The sequence below is a fragment of the Scardinius erythrophthalmus genome (assembly GCF_964197995.2).
Source record: "Scardinius erythrophthalmus genome assembly, chromosome: 17".
Lineage (NCBI taxonomy): Eukaryota > Metazoa > Chordata > Actinopteri > Cypriniformes > Leuciscidae > Scardinius > Scardinius erythrophthalmus.
Genome location: NC_138237.1, coordinates 3,542,545 through 3,561,045, shown reverse-complemented (window position 1 = coordinate 3,561,045; position 18,501 = coordinate 3,542,545). Strand labels below are relative to the sequence as shown.

The window sequence follows — 18,501 nt, the reverse complement described above, 5'->3', positions numbered from 1 at the left end:
TGTTCGGCGCTGACACACACAGGTGTGTGTGTGTGTGTGTGTGTGTGTGTGTGTGTGGAGTGTTTACCTGTCTGAAACACCACCTCCTTCCCCCCCACACCTGCCGCCTCCAGGTTCACAAACGCTCGCACCTGCTGAGCCCAGGGATGCTGGGTAATGAAGCCGTGACTCGCCTGAGAGAGAGAGAGAGAGAGAGAGACGTCAACAACAATCAACCTCGACCTTTACATGCATGAGTGTGTGTGAGTGTAATTCACACTTTTTTTCATAGTTTGGCATGTAATCAGGTGGTGCATGTAAGGGTGGCGCTGCCAATAGAGCACCTAATAAAAGCTGTCACAAAGAACCGGCAAAAGTAATGATTATGAATATGTCAAATATAGCAAGGAGACATTTTAACTGTCTATTAATAAACAAGTGTTTTCTGTGTCAAAGATGAAGGTGACGATGCTGACTCGCGATCTTCAGTAGTCGATCACTCGCGCAAGAGAGAAATGCACATTTCATACTGACTACATAAGCAGAGAGCAGTCTGTTTTCTCTCGTTTAGAATTGTTCTGTTTAAAAGTAGACATTTCAAGCTTTCTATATAGGTCTCAGGTCTGTGAGGCAAGTAGCTTATACGCTGAGTTCTTCAGTTCACACGCCGGCACGTCCGTGTCGTGATTATCTATTGTCTGCTTCTTATTTATTAAATACAGGCAATTGGTTGATGAAACATTGATTAAAATTAAGATACAATTAATTCAAAACGAAATTCATTTTAAAGAAAGGCTTTGTGCTTTCAGTTTGAGGTCTTTGTGAAAGTTTTAAAGCAGTTTCAGAGCGCTCACGTCCGTAACATTGTTTTTTTTGTGAAACAAATTTCTAAATAAATGTGACTTATATATATGTTTTTTTTCTCTTCATGATGCATTTTTTGACTGATACTCTGGAGCGACTTATAGTCTGGAAAATACGGTAGTTATAATTTTCTCCCTGATATTATCAATCTTGTAAGTGAAGAAGTTCATAAAGTCCTTACTGCTGTGTTGCTTGGAAACGTCAAGGGTTGAAGCTTTCTTTTGCGTTAGTTTAGCCCCTGTTTCAAATAAATACCTAGGATTATGTTTATTTTCTTCTAATATGGTTGAAAAATAAGCAGATCTAGCAGCTTTTAAGGCCTCTCTGTAAGCAATCGAGCTCTCTTTCCATGAAATGCGAAATACCTCTAGTTGTATTAAAAATGGAAAAATGGAGCCCAACTGGAAGAAAACTATTCCAGTTGCGCTCCGTTTTTCTGGCATATTTCGTGTTAAGGGCCGAGTGTGCTCGTTGTATCACGGCGTTGGACTATTTTCTTTAATCTTCCTAAGTGCAACGGAGCAACTGTGTCTAAAGTGCTGGAAAAGAGAGAGTTAAACGTTTCTGTCGCAATATCGAGTTCGTCTAAGCTATCTGGGATGCTGACGAGATGAAACTGATTCTGTATCAGTTCTGAAACTGTATGTGTGAGTGTGAGTGTGAGTGTGTGTGTGTGTGTGTGTGTGTGTGTGTGTGTGTGTGTGTGTGTGTGTGTGTGAGAGAAGGTCAGCCACACCTACAGGATGTTCTGCTCGGCCCTGTTGAACAGGAAGATTAGTGTGTGTGTGTGTGTGTGTGTGGTGTGTGGTGTGGTGTGTGTGTGTGTGTGTGTGTGTGTGTGGTGACCTCTGACCTGCAGGATGTTCTCCTCGGCCCCGTTGAACAGGAAGATCACGCCGTGTTTGAGAGGAGTGGAGAGATTCGCCATAGAGTGTAAAACCTCCAGCATCACTGAGCAGCTGACGGCGTCATCACTGGCTCCTGAAACACACACACACACAGTTAGTAATCACAGAACCTGCAGTTACTACTGACACACTAGAGTAAAGCATGCACACAAACATCATGAAATAAAATCAGTAAAATCAGAGGGATTTGAAACATGACAGAACAACAACAGAATCACAGACTGACTCAAACCACAACTGCCTATGAAAACACTCATGCATCTTTAACATGCAGACACCACACACACACACACACACACACACACACACACACACACACTCACTCACACACAGAGACTCTCACACTCTCTCACATTCACACACACAAACTCACACTCATGCATATGCATCTTTAACATGCAGACATCAGAAAATCATCTAACCAGATCACTCACACACACACACACACACACTCACACACAGAGACTTAGGCCGGCTACACACTGGATGCGTGGCGTGAGCGTCTCAGCTGCGTGGCGTGTCCGTTTTTATTTCGGCTCCCATGTTAACAGGTTAGAGCTTGCACACTGCCTGCGTGACACGCGCGTCTCAGGCGCGGCTCGAGCCGCGCGGAAAACGTCTCTGGTTACTCACGTAACCTTAGTTCCCTGAGAGGAGGGAACGAGACATTACGTATGGGGAAATCCATTTTCCTCGAATTATGAAGTCTGATTTGAATAACTCTTTTGCTTGCAAATAGCCAATGGCGATCCCGCCTTCACCTGATTGGCTGACAACTCCCAATATAGGTGACGGCGGGCGCCAAAAACCTCAGAATCTTAGCTGAACGAGAGTAAGGAGACAGAAGTCTTTCCCACACGGCATGTTACGTAATGTCTCGTTCCCTCCTCTCAGGGAACTAAGGTTACGTGAGTAACCAGAGACGTTCCCTTATCGAGTCGGTCTCTCGACATTACGTATGGGGAACAATAAAACCCCCGCCGTGTGGGAAAAGCACGGCCCAGCTCGCACGAGCTCAAGTAGAGCACAAGCATAATCCCTACCTCACACAGCTCAGGTTCAGGCACCGGACCTGGTTGAAACACCTACTGGCACAGAGCCAAGTCGGCGCCCGCACCAACGTAGCCCCGCTCACCTAGTTAAGCAACACTGAACTGAAGTGAATGGGGGATTGCAGCAATGTGATTGGTGCTTAGGAATACACTGCCGGCAAAAATGCGGGCATAATAAGGGGACACAGATATAGTGAACATAATGCAACTATTGCAAATGGCTCGCACTGCTTACACGACCTGGTCGAAACCATGACTAGAGCGCGCGCCGACGGGGCATGTCTGTAGTCTAATCCAATGAGAACTCAGCTCCCTCTCCCTGCACTGACAGTACATGTGGTGCGAACGAAGGAATATCCAAGTTATAGAATCTCGCAAACGTGTTGCGAGAGGACCAGCCTGCTGCGAAACAAATGTCTTGAATAGACATGCCCTTCGCCCATGCCCACGATGACGCCAAACTCCTCGTGGAGTGGGCGTGCACCCCTATAGGGCAAGCGGCTCCCCGGGCAGCATAAGCCAGTCGCACAGCCTCCACTATCCAGTGCGCTAACCTCTGTTTCGACAGCGCGCCGCCTTTCTTGGCACCCGCGTAGCAGACGAAGAGCTGCTCTGAAGTTCGAAAATGGCTAGTTCTGTTCACATAAGCACGTAGGGCACGCACGGGGCACAAAGCGTACTTCTGAGACACTGAATCACTGTCGTCATCGGAAAAAGCTCGAATTGTAACCACCTGTGCTCTGAACGGCGTTGAGAGCACCTTAGGCGAATAACCTCGCTTGGGTAAAAGTCTGACCATGCAATCGTCCGGTCCAAACTGCATACATGCGCTGTTTACTGACAGGGCATGTAAGTCCCCCACCCGTTTCCCGCAGGCTAGCGCGAGCAGAAGCGCCGTCTTAAATGAGAGCACTTTAATGTCGCTAGACTCAGCTGGTTCAAAAGGTGGGTCGGACAGTGCACTAAGTACTAACGACAGGTCCCAGACCGGCATCTGACGAAGGCGGGGGGGATTAAGCCGCCTAGCCCCTCGCAGAAAACTTGTTATCAAGGGGTGTTTCCCCACTGAATGGCCATCTAGCGTATCACGAAAAACGGCAATAGCGGCCACGTAGACTTTCAGTGTAGATGGCGCACTACCAATATCCAGACGTTCCTGTAGGAAGGTCAGAATAACGGAAATATCGCAATTCCTGGGGTCCTCCTTTTTGACAACACACCAGTTAGCAAAAACTTTCCACTTCAGAGTGTATAAGCGCCTCGTCGAAGGGGCTCTAGACTCTGCTATTGTCTGCAGCACTCGCTGTGATACTCCGCGCTGACCTGCCACACATGCAGGTCCCATAGCTCCGGGTTGGGGTGCCATATGGTGCCCTTCGCCTGAGATAGGAGGTCCCTTCTCGGTGGTATCCGCCACGGGGGAAACCGCGACATGTTCACCAGCTCCGGGAACCACGGCTGGTTGGGCCATTTGGGCGCTACCAAAATTAACGCACATCTCTCCTCTCTGATCTTTTGCAGCACCAGCGGCATTAACTTGATCGGAGGGAAAGCATACTTCTGTCCCTTCGGCCAGTGGCTCGACAGTGCGTCTCCCTCTAGGGGGGCTGTTGTCAATGCGAAGTACAGCGGGCAGTGTGCGTTCTCCTGCGATGCAAAGAGGTCGATCTCCGCTTTGCCAAACAGATTCCAGATCATGTTTATCGTCTGCGGGTGAAGCCTCCACTCTCCGTGCACAATGCCGTCCCTGGACAGCATGTCCGCGCCGCAATTCAAACTGCCCGGCACGTGCACTGCTCGAATCGACAGGAGAACTCTGTCCGTCCATAATAGCAGCCGTCTTGCTAGCCCCTGCAGGGATCGCGAACGTAAACCTCCCTGGCGATTGATGTACGCCACCACTGCCGTGTTGTCCGTTCTGATGAGAACATGACGGCCTTTCACAAACGGGAGGAAACCCCGCAGCGCTAGATGAACCGCTTCCATCTCCAAGCAGTTTATATGCCAGCGCGTCTGGTCCCCTGTCCACGTACCGAATGCCGGTCTGCCATCGCAGAGGGCTCCCCAGCCTGACAGTGACGCATCCGTAGTGACCACTACTCGTCTGACCACTCTGCCCAAAGCAGTACCCTGCTCTAACATGGTCGAATCGAACCAAGGCGCTAGAGTCTCCAGACATGAACGCGTTATAACAAGGCGCTCCGTTCCTGCTCTCCACGCCCGCGGCTGTACTCGGCTCTGTAACCAGTGTTGAAGCGGTCTCATGTGCAACAAGCCCAGTCTGCAGACGGAGGCTGCAGCTGCCATCAGACCGAGTAGCCTCTGAAACGTTTTTAGGGGAATGGCTCTGCCTTGAACGAATAGGGCTAATGCATTGCGAATCGACTGGATTCTCGACTCTGACAGCTTCGCGATCATAGCGCGCGAGTCCAGCACCATACCGAGGAATGTGATAGACTGACACGGTTGAAGGGCGCTCTTCTGCATGTTCACAGACAGTCCCAAACCCGTCAGGTGGGCGAGGAGTCTGCGTTTGTGTTCCTCGAGAACACACTCCGACCGCGCGATGACTAACCAGTCGTCGAGATAGTTCAGAATGCGCATTCCACTGAGCTTCAGGGGAGCAAGCGCTGCATTCATGCACATTGTAAATACACGGGGGGCGAGAGCCAGCCCGAACGGCAACACTTTGAACTGGTATGCCACACCTTCGAATGCAAAACGGAGGAAGCGCCTGTGATGCGGGGCTATCTGAATGTGGAAGTATGCATCCTTCAGATCCACTGCAATGAAGTAATCGTCGGGCTGAATGTGCGCGAGGATCTGCTTCACAGTTATCATTTTGAACGCGCGTTTCGCGAGCGCTTTGTTCAGTAATCTCAGATCCAAGATGGGGCGCATACCTCCGTCCTTCTTCGGTACTAGAAAATAACGGCTGTAGAAACCGGAATTTCTCCGCTCTTCGGGTACTATCTCTACTGCTTGTTTGGCCAGGAGAGAAGAGATTTCTGCCCGAAGTAGCGGGGCGCTCTGATCCGACACCTCTGTCATAATCACACCGCCAAAGCGGGGTGGTCTGCGAGCGAATTGGAGTGTATAGCCGCGTTTTATTGTGTTTAACACCCAATATGATGCCGTCGGGAGCGTCGACCACGCGCCCAGGTGGCTCGATAAGGGGGGTTTTAATGCATGCTGCGGCGGGGGCTGAGCGCCAGCCGCCGGGGAAGCATTGACCGCTACATGAATGACAGGTGACTCGTCCGCGGCTTTTCGCACGGGGACATAAACAGCCACCTCCTCGGGTTCCCCCGAGCTTCCGCTCTGCGAAACGTCCCCCGGGGGAGAGGTTTCGCTTATGACGCGGGTAATAGTGTAGGGAGGAAGAAAGCTCTTTTGCTGAGACATGTAATGCACTTTGTTTATTGAAACAGAACACAGCGGTTTCAAAATCAAGACATTCACGTCGAACTCTGGGCGGGAACACGCCCTCTTTGCAACGGGTCCGACGAACACGTCCCGTGCTCTCTTCCCCCCGACACGCACATCAGGAACGCTGCCCCTTCTTGCCCGCCGGGCGCCCTTGGCTGCTAGAGGCCGGCTTCGCACCAAAACGGGGCTTTCTAAACTGCCTCTGGCGGAAGGGAGGCTCCGGCTCGCGACGCTCTGCCGCACTCGGGGACGCGCGCCTGGTGTGTCCCGCCGGGCGCTGTGCTGATGAAGACCTGGACCTCGCTGCGGGGGGGGCTTGAGACCGTTTCGGCAGGAGATGAGGCATCATCTTAGATTGCTTGACGGTCTCGGCGTACTTGTCAGATAGTGACTCCACCGCAACACCGAAAAGACCCGTAGGGCTCACCGGCGCGTCCAGGAACTGCCTTTTATCCGCGTCGCGCATCCCTGACAGCGTCAGCCACAGATGGCGATGTAGGGCCACCAGACTGCCCATATTGCGGCCGATTCCCTGGGCGATCTTTTTAGACGCCGCCAGAGAGAGATCCGCCGCCGTGCGCAGTTTCCTGAGCAGCTCCGGGTCCGGGCTTCCCTCATCCAGGGACCCTAGGAGTCTTGTTTGGAAGACTTGCAAGATCGCCATCGTGTGGAGGGCAGATGCTGCATGTCCAGCTGAGGTGTACGCTTTCTCGGCGATGTGGGCAGTAGCCCGACATGGCCTAGAAGGCAGCTGGGCGGTCTTCCAGCCGGGAGCAGACGCCAGATGGGCCGCGATGGCATCCTCAACGGGAGGCAGTCGCGCGTACCCCAATTTCTCCGCTCCTTCTACTGTCGTGAGCAGTTGGGTACCTTGTGCATGGGCTCGGGCTGAAAAAGGGGAGCGCCATGACCTGGTGAGCTCCTCGTGGACTTCCGCGAAAAAGGGCGCGGGTCTCCGCGGGCTTTCAGCCTGACGGCCCGCGCCGAGGAAGGAACCGTCCATCCATCTCTTAGACGGCAGCTCCTTGGGAGCTGTCCACTCCAGCTCCAAATCCGCCACAGCCTCTGTGAGAATGGCCATAAGCTCTGCGTCCAACGAGGCGGGGGCGCCTTCAGATGGAGACTCAGACCACGCTCCCGGGACGGAGGCACTGGTAGACATGGCGTCGTCACTGTCGTATCCAAACGAGACCATCTCCCGCGCTTCTTCGGGAGGGCGGAAACTGGCCTCAGAGTAAGATAAGGGCTCTGCCACGTGAGGATGGCGTGGGTGTTGGGCCGACGCCAGCGCCTCGACAGAATCCACAGATGGAGTTCTCTGCCGTCTCCCGGTCCGCGGCTCGGGGGCGGCAGACTGGGGAGAGGCAGGAGAAACAAGACCGTCGTTACGTGTAACGGCCAGCCTTGCACGAAGGATCTTAACGGGAAGCTCCTCACAGGCAGGACATCCCGATTCTCCGAATGCCGCCTCCGCGTGGGCCCGACCCAGGCACTGCACACACTGCTCGTGTGCGTCTGGGAATTCGATGGGTCCACCACACATGCGGCAAAGAGACATGATGATAATCCACCGGAACGCGAGAGGGGATATTATTCCTTACTATATTCCGCTCTAATGCGTACATCAACGGTGAAACCAGACTTCGAGTGAAGAAAAAGATTCTGAGGTTTTTGGCGCCCGCCGTCACCTATATTGGGAGTTGTCAGCCAATCAGGTGAAGGCGGGATCGCCATTGGCTATTTGCAAGCAAAAGAGTTATTCAAATCAGACTTCATAATTCGAGGAAAATGGATTTCCCCATACGTAATGTCGAGAGACCGACTCGATAAGGGAACGCGTGCCTGCTAGAAATAGAACCGACGCCTACTTTTCACGCAACACGCAAGCGTCTTGGAAGCGTTTCCAGGCAAAATTGAATAGGAAAAGATGTTTATATGACATTTTGACACGAATACATATTAATAATTGTCATTTTGATGTTTGAAAGTGTCTAGGGTTTGACATAAATGCAAATACAAATGCAATTTAAAAAAATATTATCGATTTTCAAATACTGCACCTGTCAATACAGAACGAAATATTCTATAGTCTATATTGCCGTCAACACTGCCGACGTTGTCTTTGCTGCTATATGTTTAACATGAAGTATAGGCCTTCCACAACTCTCTCCCCATATGTCAAATATATCACCAATATGTCACCTAGCAGCAGCAGCGCTGCGTCAGACACGCTTCTGGTGTGCAAAGACATGGAAAACGCGATGCAGCCGCCACGCAGCTGACACGCAACAGAAACGCCACGCTCACGCCACGCGTCCGGTGTGTCACCGGCCTTACACTCTCTCACACACTCTCACATTCACACACTCATACACACACAAACTCACACAAACATGTATAATGCATCTTTAACATGCAGACACACACACACACACACACACACACACACACACACACACACACACAACACACACACTCACACTCACTCACACACAGAGACTCTCACACATTCACACACTCATACACACACAAACTCACACAAACACACACACTCATGTATATGCATCTTTAACATGCAGACACCACACACACACACACACACACACACACACACACACACACACACACACACTCTCTCTCACTCACTCACACACAGGGACTCTCACACTCTCTCACACACTCTCACATTCACACACACAAACTCACACAAACACACACTCTCATGTATATGCATCTTTAACATGCAGACACCACACACACACACACACACACACACACACACTCTCTCTCACTCACTCACACACAGGGACTCTCACACTCTCACACACTCTCACATTCACACACACAAACACACACACTCATGTATATGCATCTTTAACATGCAGACACCACACACACACACACACACACACACACTCTCTCTCACTCACTCACACACAGGGACTCTCACACTCTCTCACACACTCTCACATTCACACACACAAACTCACACAAACACACACACTCATGTATATGCATCTTTAACATGCAGACATCAGCAAATCATCTGACCAGATCACTCACACACACACACACACACACACACACACACACACACACACACACATCAGTGTTCCCGCTGTTCACTTTCACTTCCTGGACTTCTAAGGATCATGGTTTCACAACACAGATCACAGAAGAGTATAATAGGAAATAATGCACGGTATGCATAAATAACACAAATAGTGTAACACACCCGTCCAGAAACACACAACATCAGACACAAACACAGTGACGAATGAGAAAGTCATGAGATCTGACTCAAAGATCACTGACACCAAACACAACGAAACCTTAAACTGTTGGATCTGATCTCTGTCACTCCAAACAACAGCAAACACAACTAACAAAACTGAGACAGAGTTCACCAGTGAAGAAATGAGGAACGTTCTGTTCATGACATCAGATCAAAATAATTCCTCAAAATAATTCCTCAAAATATTTCCTCAGAATAATTCCTCATAAGAGTTCTCGATTCCCAATCACACATGAGATCCTCAACATCTCAGTTATTTCTCCCAGACAGTGAAGAGTTAAACAGAGAGAATGACTGAGAGATGTCTCTCCTGAGGAAAACACTAATAGAGTTATGAAAATAAGATTTACAGTAAATAGAGTAAGATTTGCTCAAGATTCCAAAGCCTGCAATAAAAAGTCTCAATATAAACTCTCATTTTACAGATTCTCACTGGGACTTGTTTTAAATTTTCCTCCTTAAGAGAAACATCTGAGACAAAGATAATTGTGATTCTCAATTATGCCTCATTTAAGTTATGAAAGAGCAACTTCTGAGCAATAACTCTTTCCCTTAATGAAGCTTCATAATATTCACTGCAAGAAACTAGTAGAAACATGTTGATACTTAGAACAGAGTTGATATTGTATCACAGTTGAAATTTAAATGATACGTCACGTAACTGATATTTCTGAGCTCTGAAAGAGGAATTAAAGGGATAGTGAAAAAATGAAAAAAATATTAATTTAATATAAATAAATAAAACACTTTTATAATGGATAGATGCACTTTTATTATGTATAGACTTTTATGATGTATAAATGCACTTTTATGATGGATAGATGCACTTTTATGATGTATAAATGCACTTTTATGATGGACAGATGCACTTTTATGATGTATAGATGCACTTTTATCATGGATAGATGCACTTTTATGATGGATAGATGCACTTTTATGATGTATAAATGCACTTTTATGATGGATAGATGCACTTTTATCATGGATAGATGCACTTTTATGATGTATAGACTTTTATGATGTATAAATGCACTTTTATGATGGATAGATGCACTTTTATGACGGATAGATGCACTTTTATGATGGACAGATGCTCTTTTATCATGGATAGATGCACTTTTATGATGGACAGATGCACTTTTATGATGGATAGATGCACTTTTATGATGGACAGATGCTCTTTTATCATGGATAGATGCACTTTTATGATGGATAGATGCACTTTTATGATGGATAGATGCACTTTTATGATGGACAGATGCACTTTTATGATGGACAGATGCACTTTTATGATGGATAGATGCACATTTATGATGGAGAGATGCACTTTTCTGATGGACAGATGCACGTTTATGATGGATAGATGCACTTTTATGACGGATAGATGCACTTTTATGATGGACAGATGCACTTTTATGATGGATAGATGCACTTTTATGATGGACAGATGCACTTTTATGATGGAGAGATGCACTTTTATGATGGACAGATGCACTTTTATGATGGACAGATGCACTTTTATGATGGATAGATGCACTTTTATGATGGACAGATGCACTTTTATGATGGATAGATGCACATTTATGATGGAGAGATGCACTTTTATGATGGACAGATGCACTTTTATGATGGATAGATGCACTTTTATGATGGATAGATGCACTTTTATGATGAATAGATGCACTTTTATCATGGACAGATGCTATTTTATCATGGACAGATGCACTTTTATGATGGAAAGATGCACTATAATCAGTAGCAGTTTTAACAATAAGTGACATGGCATCTGACGCACAGAAGCCAATGGCACATGTCACTATGCGCATTGGCACATCCGGTGGCACATCCGGTCTTCATTGGCACGTGCCAGTGGATAGTGGCATGTGTCACTGACATTATTGGCATGTGCCACTGACATCGCGACACACTGACACTGACATGACACCTGACTGACACCGAGTCGCGGAACATGCCACCGTGTTGCGACACCTCCAGTAGAGACTGACAGATTAATCGAACACCTATAGCCTACTGACGTAATTGTGCCATAAAATCCTAAATAAATAGCCTAATTTTGTGATATTTAAAATATCAATTAAACGAATTAAAGTAGGCTACATTAATGTTTTTTCAAACGTGTTATTTATGTCACGTCTGTATTTGATTGGTATGTGTCACTGAATGTTTTGTAATACCAGTGCTACTTTGTGTTGTTTATCTCGCAAAGTCACAAACTGGCCATTCTAGGAAAGACACGAAATAAATCTATCATGGGTCACTACGAATAACGCATGAACAGTCGCGTCCGTTACTGTAAACCTTTATTTTTGCGTGATGCTGCACAGACGCACGCCAGTAGGTGTCAGTATAAGTGAGTGTAACACTGGCCAGCGCAAGATTCTTATCTGTGGCTTAAATATTTCAAAATAATTGTATCGAATTATGTATGTTGTAGGCTACACATTAACTTAGCGATGTTATAAATCATATTTTTTGACAGCATAAAGCAAATTGTTATGCAAGTGGCATATGACGCAATCCATTGGCACATCTCACGTTTTAGTGACACATGTCAATATCCACTGGTACATGTGTCACTAAAACTGACATCTCTTTATGTTGTGCCACCTCCAGTAGTGACACCTGCAGCTGTCTGCCGTAGTATAATGTAGATTATGTACCATATGCACATCGTTAATTTGTAGAACAAAAATGTATTTTATTTATAGAATAATTACATAAAATTATTTTTTAAATATTAACGGTACCGAGGAAGGTCCTGCGCGACCGAACGTTTGTTGCACTGAGGACTTTTTTGCACTTGTACAAATAAAGAATATTGCTAGTAGCTCGGTATACTCCTTTTCAGATACATAGCCTAACAAACATATGATTTTTAATAATTAATTTGTTTACACTTTTTGGAAGGACTTGAAATATTTAAGCCACAGATAAGAATCTTGCGCTGGCCAGTGTTACATAGTTACACTCACTTATACTGACACCTACTGGCGTGCGTCTGTGCAGCATCACGCAAAAATAAAGGTTTACAGTAACGGACGCGACTGTTCATGCGTTATTCGTAGTGACCCATGATAGATTTATTTCGTGTCTTTCCTAGAATGGCCAGTTTGTGACTTTGCGAGATAAACAACATAAAGTAGCACTGGTATTACAAAACATTCAGTGACACATACCAATCAAATACAGACGTGACATAAATAACACGTTTGAAAAAACATTAATGTAGCCTACTTTAATTCGTTTAATTGATATTTTAAATATCACAAAATTAGGCTACTTATTTAGGATTTTATGGCACAATTACGTCAGTAGGCTATAGGTGTTCGATTAATCTGTCAGTCTCTACTGGAGGTGTCGCAACACGGTGGCATGTTCCGCGACTCGGTGTCAGTCAGGTGTCATGTCAGTGTCAGTGTGTCGCGATGTCAGTGGCACATGCCAATAATGTCAGTGACACATGCCACTATCCACTGGCACATGCCAATGAAGACCGGATGTGCCACCGGATGTGCCAATGCGCATAGTGACATGTGCCATTGGCTTCTGTGCGTCAGATGCCATGTCACTTAATGTTAATACCGCCTCTCACTATAATGATGGATAGATGCACTTTTATCACGGATAGATGCACATTTATCACGGATAGATGCACTTTTATGATGGATAGATGCACTTTTATCACAGATAGATGCACTTTTATCACGGATAGATGCACTTTTATGATGGATAGATGCACTTTTATGATGGATAGATGCACTTTTATCATGGATAGATGCACTTTTATGATGGATAGATGCACTTTTATGATGGATTGATGCACTTATGATGGAGAGATGCACTTTAATCACAGATAGATGCACTTTTATGATGGACAGATGCACTTTTATGATGGATAGATGCACTTTATCATGGATAGATGCACTTTTATGACGGATAGATGCACTTTGACGGATAGATGCACTTTTATGATGGATAGATGCACTTTTATGATGGACAGATGCACTTTTATGATGGACAGATGCACTTTTATGATGGATAGATGCACTTTTATGATGGATAGATGCACTTTTATCACGGATAGATGCACTTTTATGATGGACAGATGCACTTTTATGATGGACAGATGCACTTTTATGATGGATAGATGCACTTTTATCACGGATAGATGCACTTTTATGATGGACAGATGCACTTTTATGATGATAGATGCACTTTTATGATGGATAGATGCACTTTTATCACGGATAGATGCACTTTTATCATGGATAGATGCACTTTTATCACGGATAGATGCACTTTTATGATGGACAGATGCACTTTTATCATGGATAGATGCACTTTTATAATGGATAGATGCACTTTTATCACGGATAGATGCACTTTTATCACGGATAGATGCACTTTTATCACGGATAGATGCACTTTTATGATGGACAGATGCACTTTTATGATGGACAGATGCACTTTTATCATGGATAGATGCACTTTTATCACGGATAGATGCACTTTTATGATGGATAGATGCACTTTTATCACGGATAGATGCACTTTTATCACGGATAGATGCACTTTTATGATGGACAGATGCACTTTTATCATGGATAGATGCACTTTTATAATGGATAGATGCACTTTTATGATGGATAGATGCACTTTTATGATGGATAGATGCACTTTTATGATGGATTGATGCACTTTTATCATGGATAGATGCACTTTTATCACGGATAGATGCACTTTTATGATGGACAGATGCACTTTTATGATGGATAGATGCACTTTTATGATGGATAGATGCACTTTTATCACGGATAGATGCACTTTTATGATGGACAGATGCACTTTTATGATGGACAGATGCACTTTTATGATGGATAGATGCACTTTATCATGGATAGATGCACTTTTATGACGGATAGATGCACTTTGACGGATAGATGCACTTTTATGATGGATAGATGCACTTTTATGATGGACAGATGCACTTTTATGATGGACAGATGCACTTTTATGATGGATAGATGCACTTTTATGATGGATAGATGCACTTTTATCACGGATAGATGCACTTTTATGATGGACAGATGCACTTTTATGATGGACAGATGCACTTTTATGATGGATAGATGCACTTTATCATGGATAGATGCACTTTTATGACGGATAGATGCACTTTGACGGATAGATGCACTTTTATGATGGATAGATGCACTTTTATGATGGACAGATGCACTTTTATGATGGATAGATGCACTTTTATGATGGATAGATGCACTTTTATCATGGATAGATGCACTTTTATCACAGATAGATGCACTTTTATGATGGATAAATGCACTTTTATCACGGATAGATGCACTTTTATCACGGATAGATGCACTTTTATGATGGACAGATGCACTTTTATGATGGACAGATGCACTTTTATGATGGATAGATGCACTTTTATGATGGATAGATGCACTTTTATGATGGACAGATGCACTTTTATCACAGATAGATGCACTTTTATGATGGATAGATGCACTTTTATGATGGATAGATGCACTTTTATCACAGATAGATGCACTTTTATGATGGACAGATGCACTTTTATCACGGATAGATGCACTTTTATGATGGATAGATGCACTTTTATGATGGATAGATGCACTTTTATGATGGATAGATGCACTTTATCATGGATTGATGCACTTTTATCACGGATAGATGCACTTTGATGGACTTCAAAACAGAAACAGCCATTCACTGTCATTATAAAGCTTGGTAGAGCCAGGACATTTTTTTAATATAACTCCGACTGTATTCGTCTGAAAGAAGAATGTCATATACACCTAGGATGGCTTGAGGGTGAATAAATCATGGGCTAATTTAACTATCTCTTTAAGAAAGAAGCGGGTTGATGTGTGGAGCGTTGATGTGACGTACCCGGGCTGTTGGCCACGGAGTCGAAGTGGCAGTTGGCGAGCATGAAGTGCTGCGCGCCGGTCTTGGGCTCGAGTCTGACGGCGATGTTGGTGACGCGGGCGTAGACGCTGGTGAAGCCGCCGAGGAAGTCGATGCTGAAGGAGCCGGTGGGCCGCTGCACCTCCACAGTGATGGAGTGAGGCCCGGTTCTGCTCTGGGCTTGGATCTGCTCCACCTGATCCAGCAGGTACTGCACCGTCATGACCTCGTTCTCTAGGCTCCCGACGGTCCGCGGCCCCACGCTCGTGATCCGCTCCAGATGCTTCCTGATGCACATCATCAGAACACACAACTTTACACAAGTGAGCTCAACTCTGCTGCTCTGTTTTTACTCTATTGTTATTTATTTATCTATAGATCGTGAGTTTTGTTTAAATAAGAGAGTTTTATCATTTATTTAATTGCAGCAGAGAAGCCAGATAAAGATTCAATGTACCTGTGTGTAATGACTAAAGATTACTCTACTCTACTCTATTCTATTCTATCATATAGTATCATATTCTTTCTACTCTATCCTACTCTACTCTATTCTATTCCATCATTTCTACTCTACTCTATAATATTCTTTCCATTCTATCCTACTCTATCCTCTTCTTTCTATTCTACTCTATTCTATCCCATCCTTTCTACTCTATCATATTCTTTCCATTCTACTCTACTCTATTCCACTCTTTTCTATCATATCCTTTCTACTCTATCATATTCTTTCTATTCTACTCTATTCCACTCTTTTCTATCACATCCTTTCCACTCTATCATATTCTTTCTATTCTATTCTATTCCACTCTTTTCTATCATATCCTTTCTACTCAATCATATTCTTTCCATTCTACTCTACTCTACTCTATTCTACTCTGTCCCATTCTTTCTATTCTACTCTATTCTATCTGCTCTATTTTATTCCACTCTATTCTATCCTATCCTTTCTACTCTATTCTCTCCACTCTATTCTATACTATTCTACTCTAGATTTTTTCCTATTCTTTTCTACTCTGTTCTATCCTATCCTATTCTGTTCTATTTTACTCTATTCTATTCTTTCAATTATTTTATATTGTACTCTATTATATTCTACTCTATCCTATTCTGTTCTAATCTACTGTATTCTACTTTATTCTATTGTACTCTATCCTTTATGGACGAATGAAACATTCACAATGAGATGAATAAGAAACAAATTTTCATTTATAGCCAACTTTAATCATCATAAGTAGAGATTTCTGTAGTATGATATATAAAACATAAACATAAACATACAAAAAAAAATGTTTTATACATATATTTTTGTTTGTTTTAAGCACATTGAATTAAATACTTTTTTATTAAAAAAGAATGAATGAATTTATCGCAACTTGTCTTCATGTGACTTATTTTATGTTGCCAGAGACATTTACTGTATGACATGAAACCAATACTAGACATCCTAAAATTAACCTTTTAGATTCTGTTCATGCGTTCCTGTGTAATCAAAACCCAGCAGACAGATATTATGAATGCATTAAAGTTGATAAATATGTCTCATAATAAGTCATCTATTTTACCACGGTAGCCATAAATAATCAGAGGTACTAGTTACTGTTGTCATAGCAACACTCTGGTTAATTGTATCAGCCACAACTGTCATAAAAAACAATAGTAGTATCAGTAACAAAGTAACAATAACAGTAGTAACCACAGTAGATGTAAACAAAATATTGAGTATTTTGGTAACACTTTACAATAAGGTTCATTAGTTAACATTAGTTAATGTATTAATGAACATGAACTAACAATGAACAATTCATTTGTTACAGTATTTATAATCTTTGTTAATGTTAGTTAATAAATCCAGCTGTTCGTTGTTTGTTCATGTTAGTTCACAGTGCATTTACTAATGTTAACAAATACAACCATTGATTTTAATAATGTAGGCTATAAGTAAATGTAGAAATTAATATTAACTAAAATTAATAAATGCTGTAGAAGTATTTTATATTAACTAAGTTAACTAATGAACCTTAATGTAAAGTGTTACCAGTATTTGTGTATAATTAATACCAATTAAAATTACAACTTAATTTATTAATTTTAGTTAATAAAAACACATACAGACTTTCAGGAAAAAAATATTTCAATTTTAAATGTTAAATGAGTCTATAAAGTTTTTTGGGCGGTCTATCACAGCATAAACAATCATGAAATAATTTAAAAACACTATAGCATTTTTACCTTGACACTATGGTGATTTACCATAATATTCTATGAATGTATTATTGAAGTGGCATGTAAATATTATGATATATGATTATGGTAATCATGCAATACCACAGTAAACATGGCTGTACTGTGGTAAAGTGTACCTGGCCCGGACGGAGTTGAACTGTCCTGTGCTTCTGCTGATGACGAGCTGCTGGACTGAGATCAGAACCAGAGCCCACAGAACACACACGAACCCGAGCATCAGAACCACAGCGGAAGTCTCGCTCAGCAGCTGTGCGCTCACTTCCGGCTTGTGTTTGCGGCTCCGGAACCCGTTCATCGCGTTCGCTTCATCGCGACTGTGTTCCTGGTTCTGCTGGTTCTGGTTCTGCTGGGCTCTGATTCTGCGGACCGTAGAGCCTCTCTCCATCTTTACTGCTGCTGTCAGCGCGGACGGAAGCGGCGGAGGGACACACTTCATCAGAGACGAATCGCAGTGATGGGAGGGCCAGATACACAAGCCCCGCCCATGTGAACATAGGCCCCTCCCCTTAGTTTTCAAACTGAACTGGTGCATTACTGCCATCATCTGTGTGAAAACACACACTACAGCCATTATTAGCTACATTATATCCTCAATAGAACTCTTTTTAGAATACATAAGGAATGTTCCTAAATTTATAGACTATTTAGAATATTTTTCTTTACAGCCATTCATATATTTCTATAGGCAACATATCTACATTTAGGCCTACATACATACATAGCCTACATACATCTACATATCTATAGATTACTGTTTAGT

At 43.9% G+C, this 18,501-nt stretch overlaps 1 protein-coding gene across 1 annotated transcript in view; it reads right to left on the bottom strand.

Moving 5' to 3' along the window:
• Positions 1–18,142, bottom strand: part of ermp1 (endoplasmic reticulum metallopeptidase 1) — a 45,048-nt gene extending 26,906 nt beyond the window's left edge. Inside the window, exons 1-4 of the mRNA XM_081391327.1 lie at positions 17,858–18,142; positions 15,480–15,784; positions 1,697–1,824; positions 68–173 (exon numbers count right to left, since the gene is read on the bottom strand). Coding sequence (XP_081247453.1) covers positions 68–173; positions 1,697–1,824; positions 15,480–15,784; positions 17,858–18,126 — 808 coding nt within the window. The 5' untranslated portion in view covers positions 18,127–18,142. The remainder of the gene's footprint in view (positions 1–67; positions 174–1,696; positions 1,825–15,479; positions 15,785–17,857) is intronic.
• Positions 18,143–18,501: the final 359 nt, after the last annotated feature.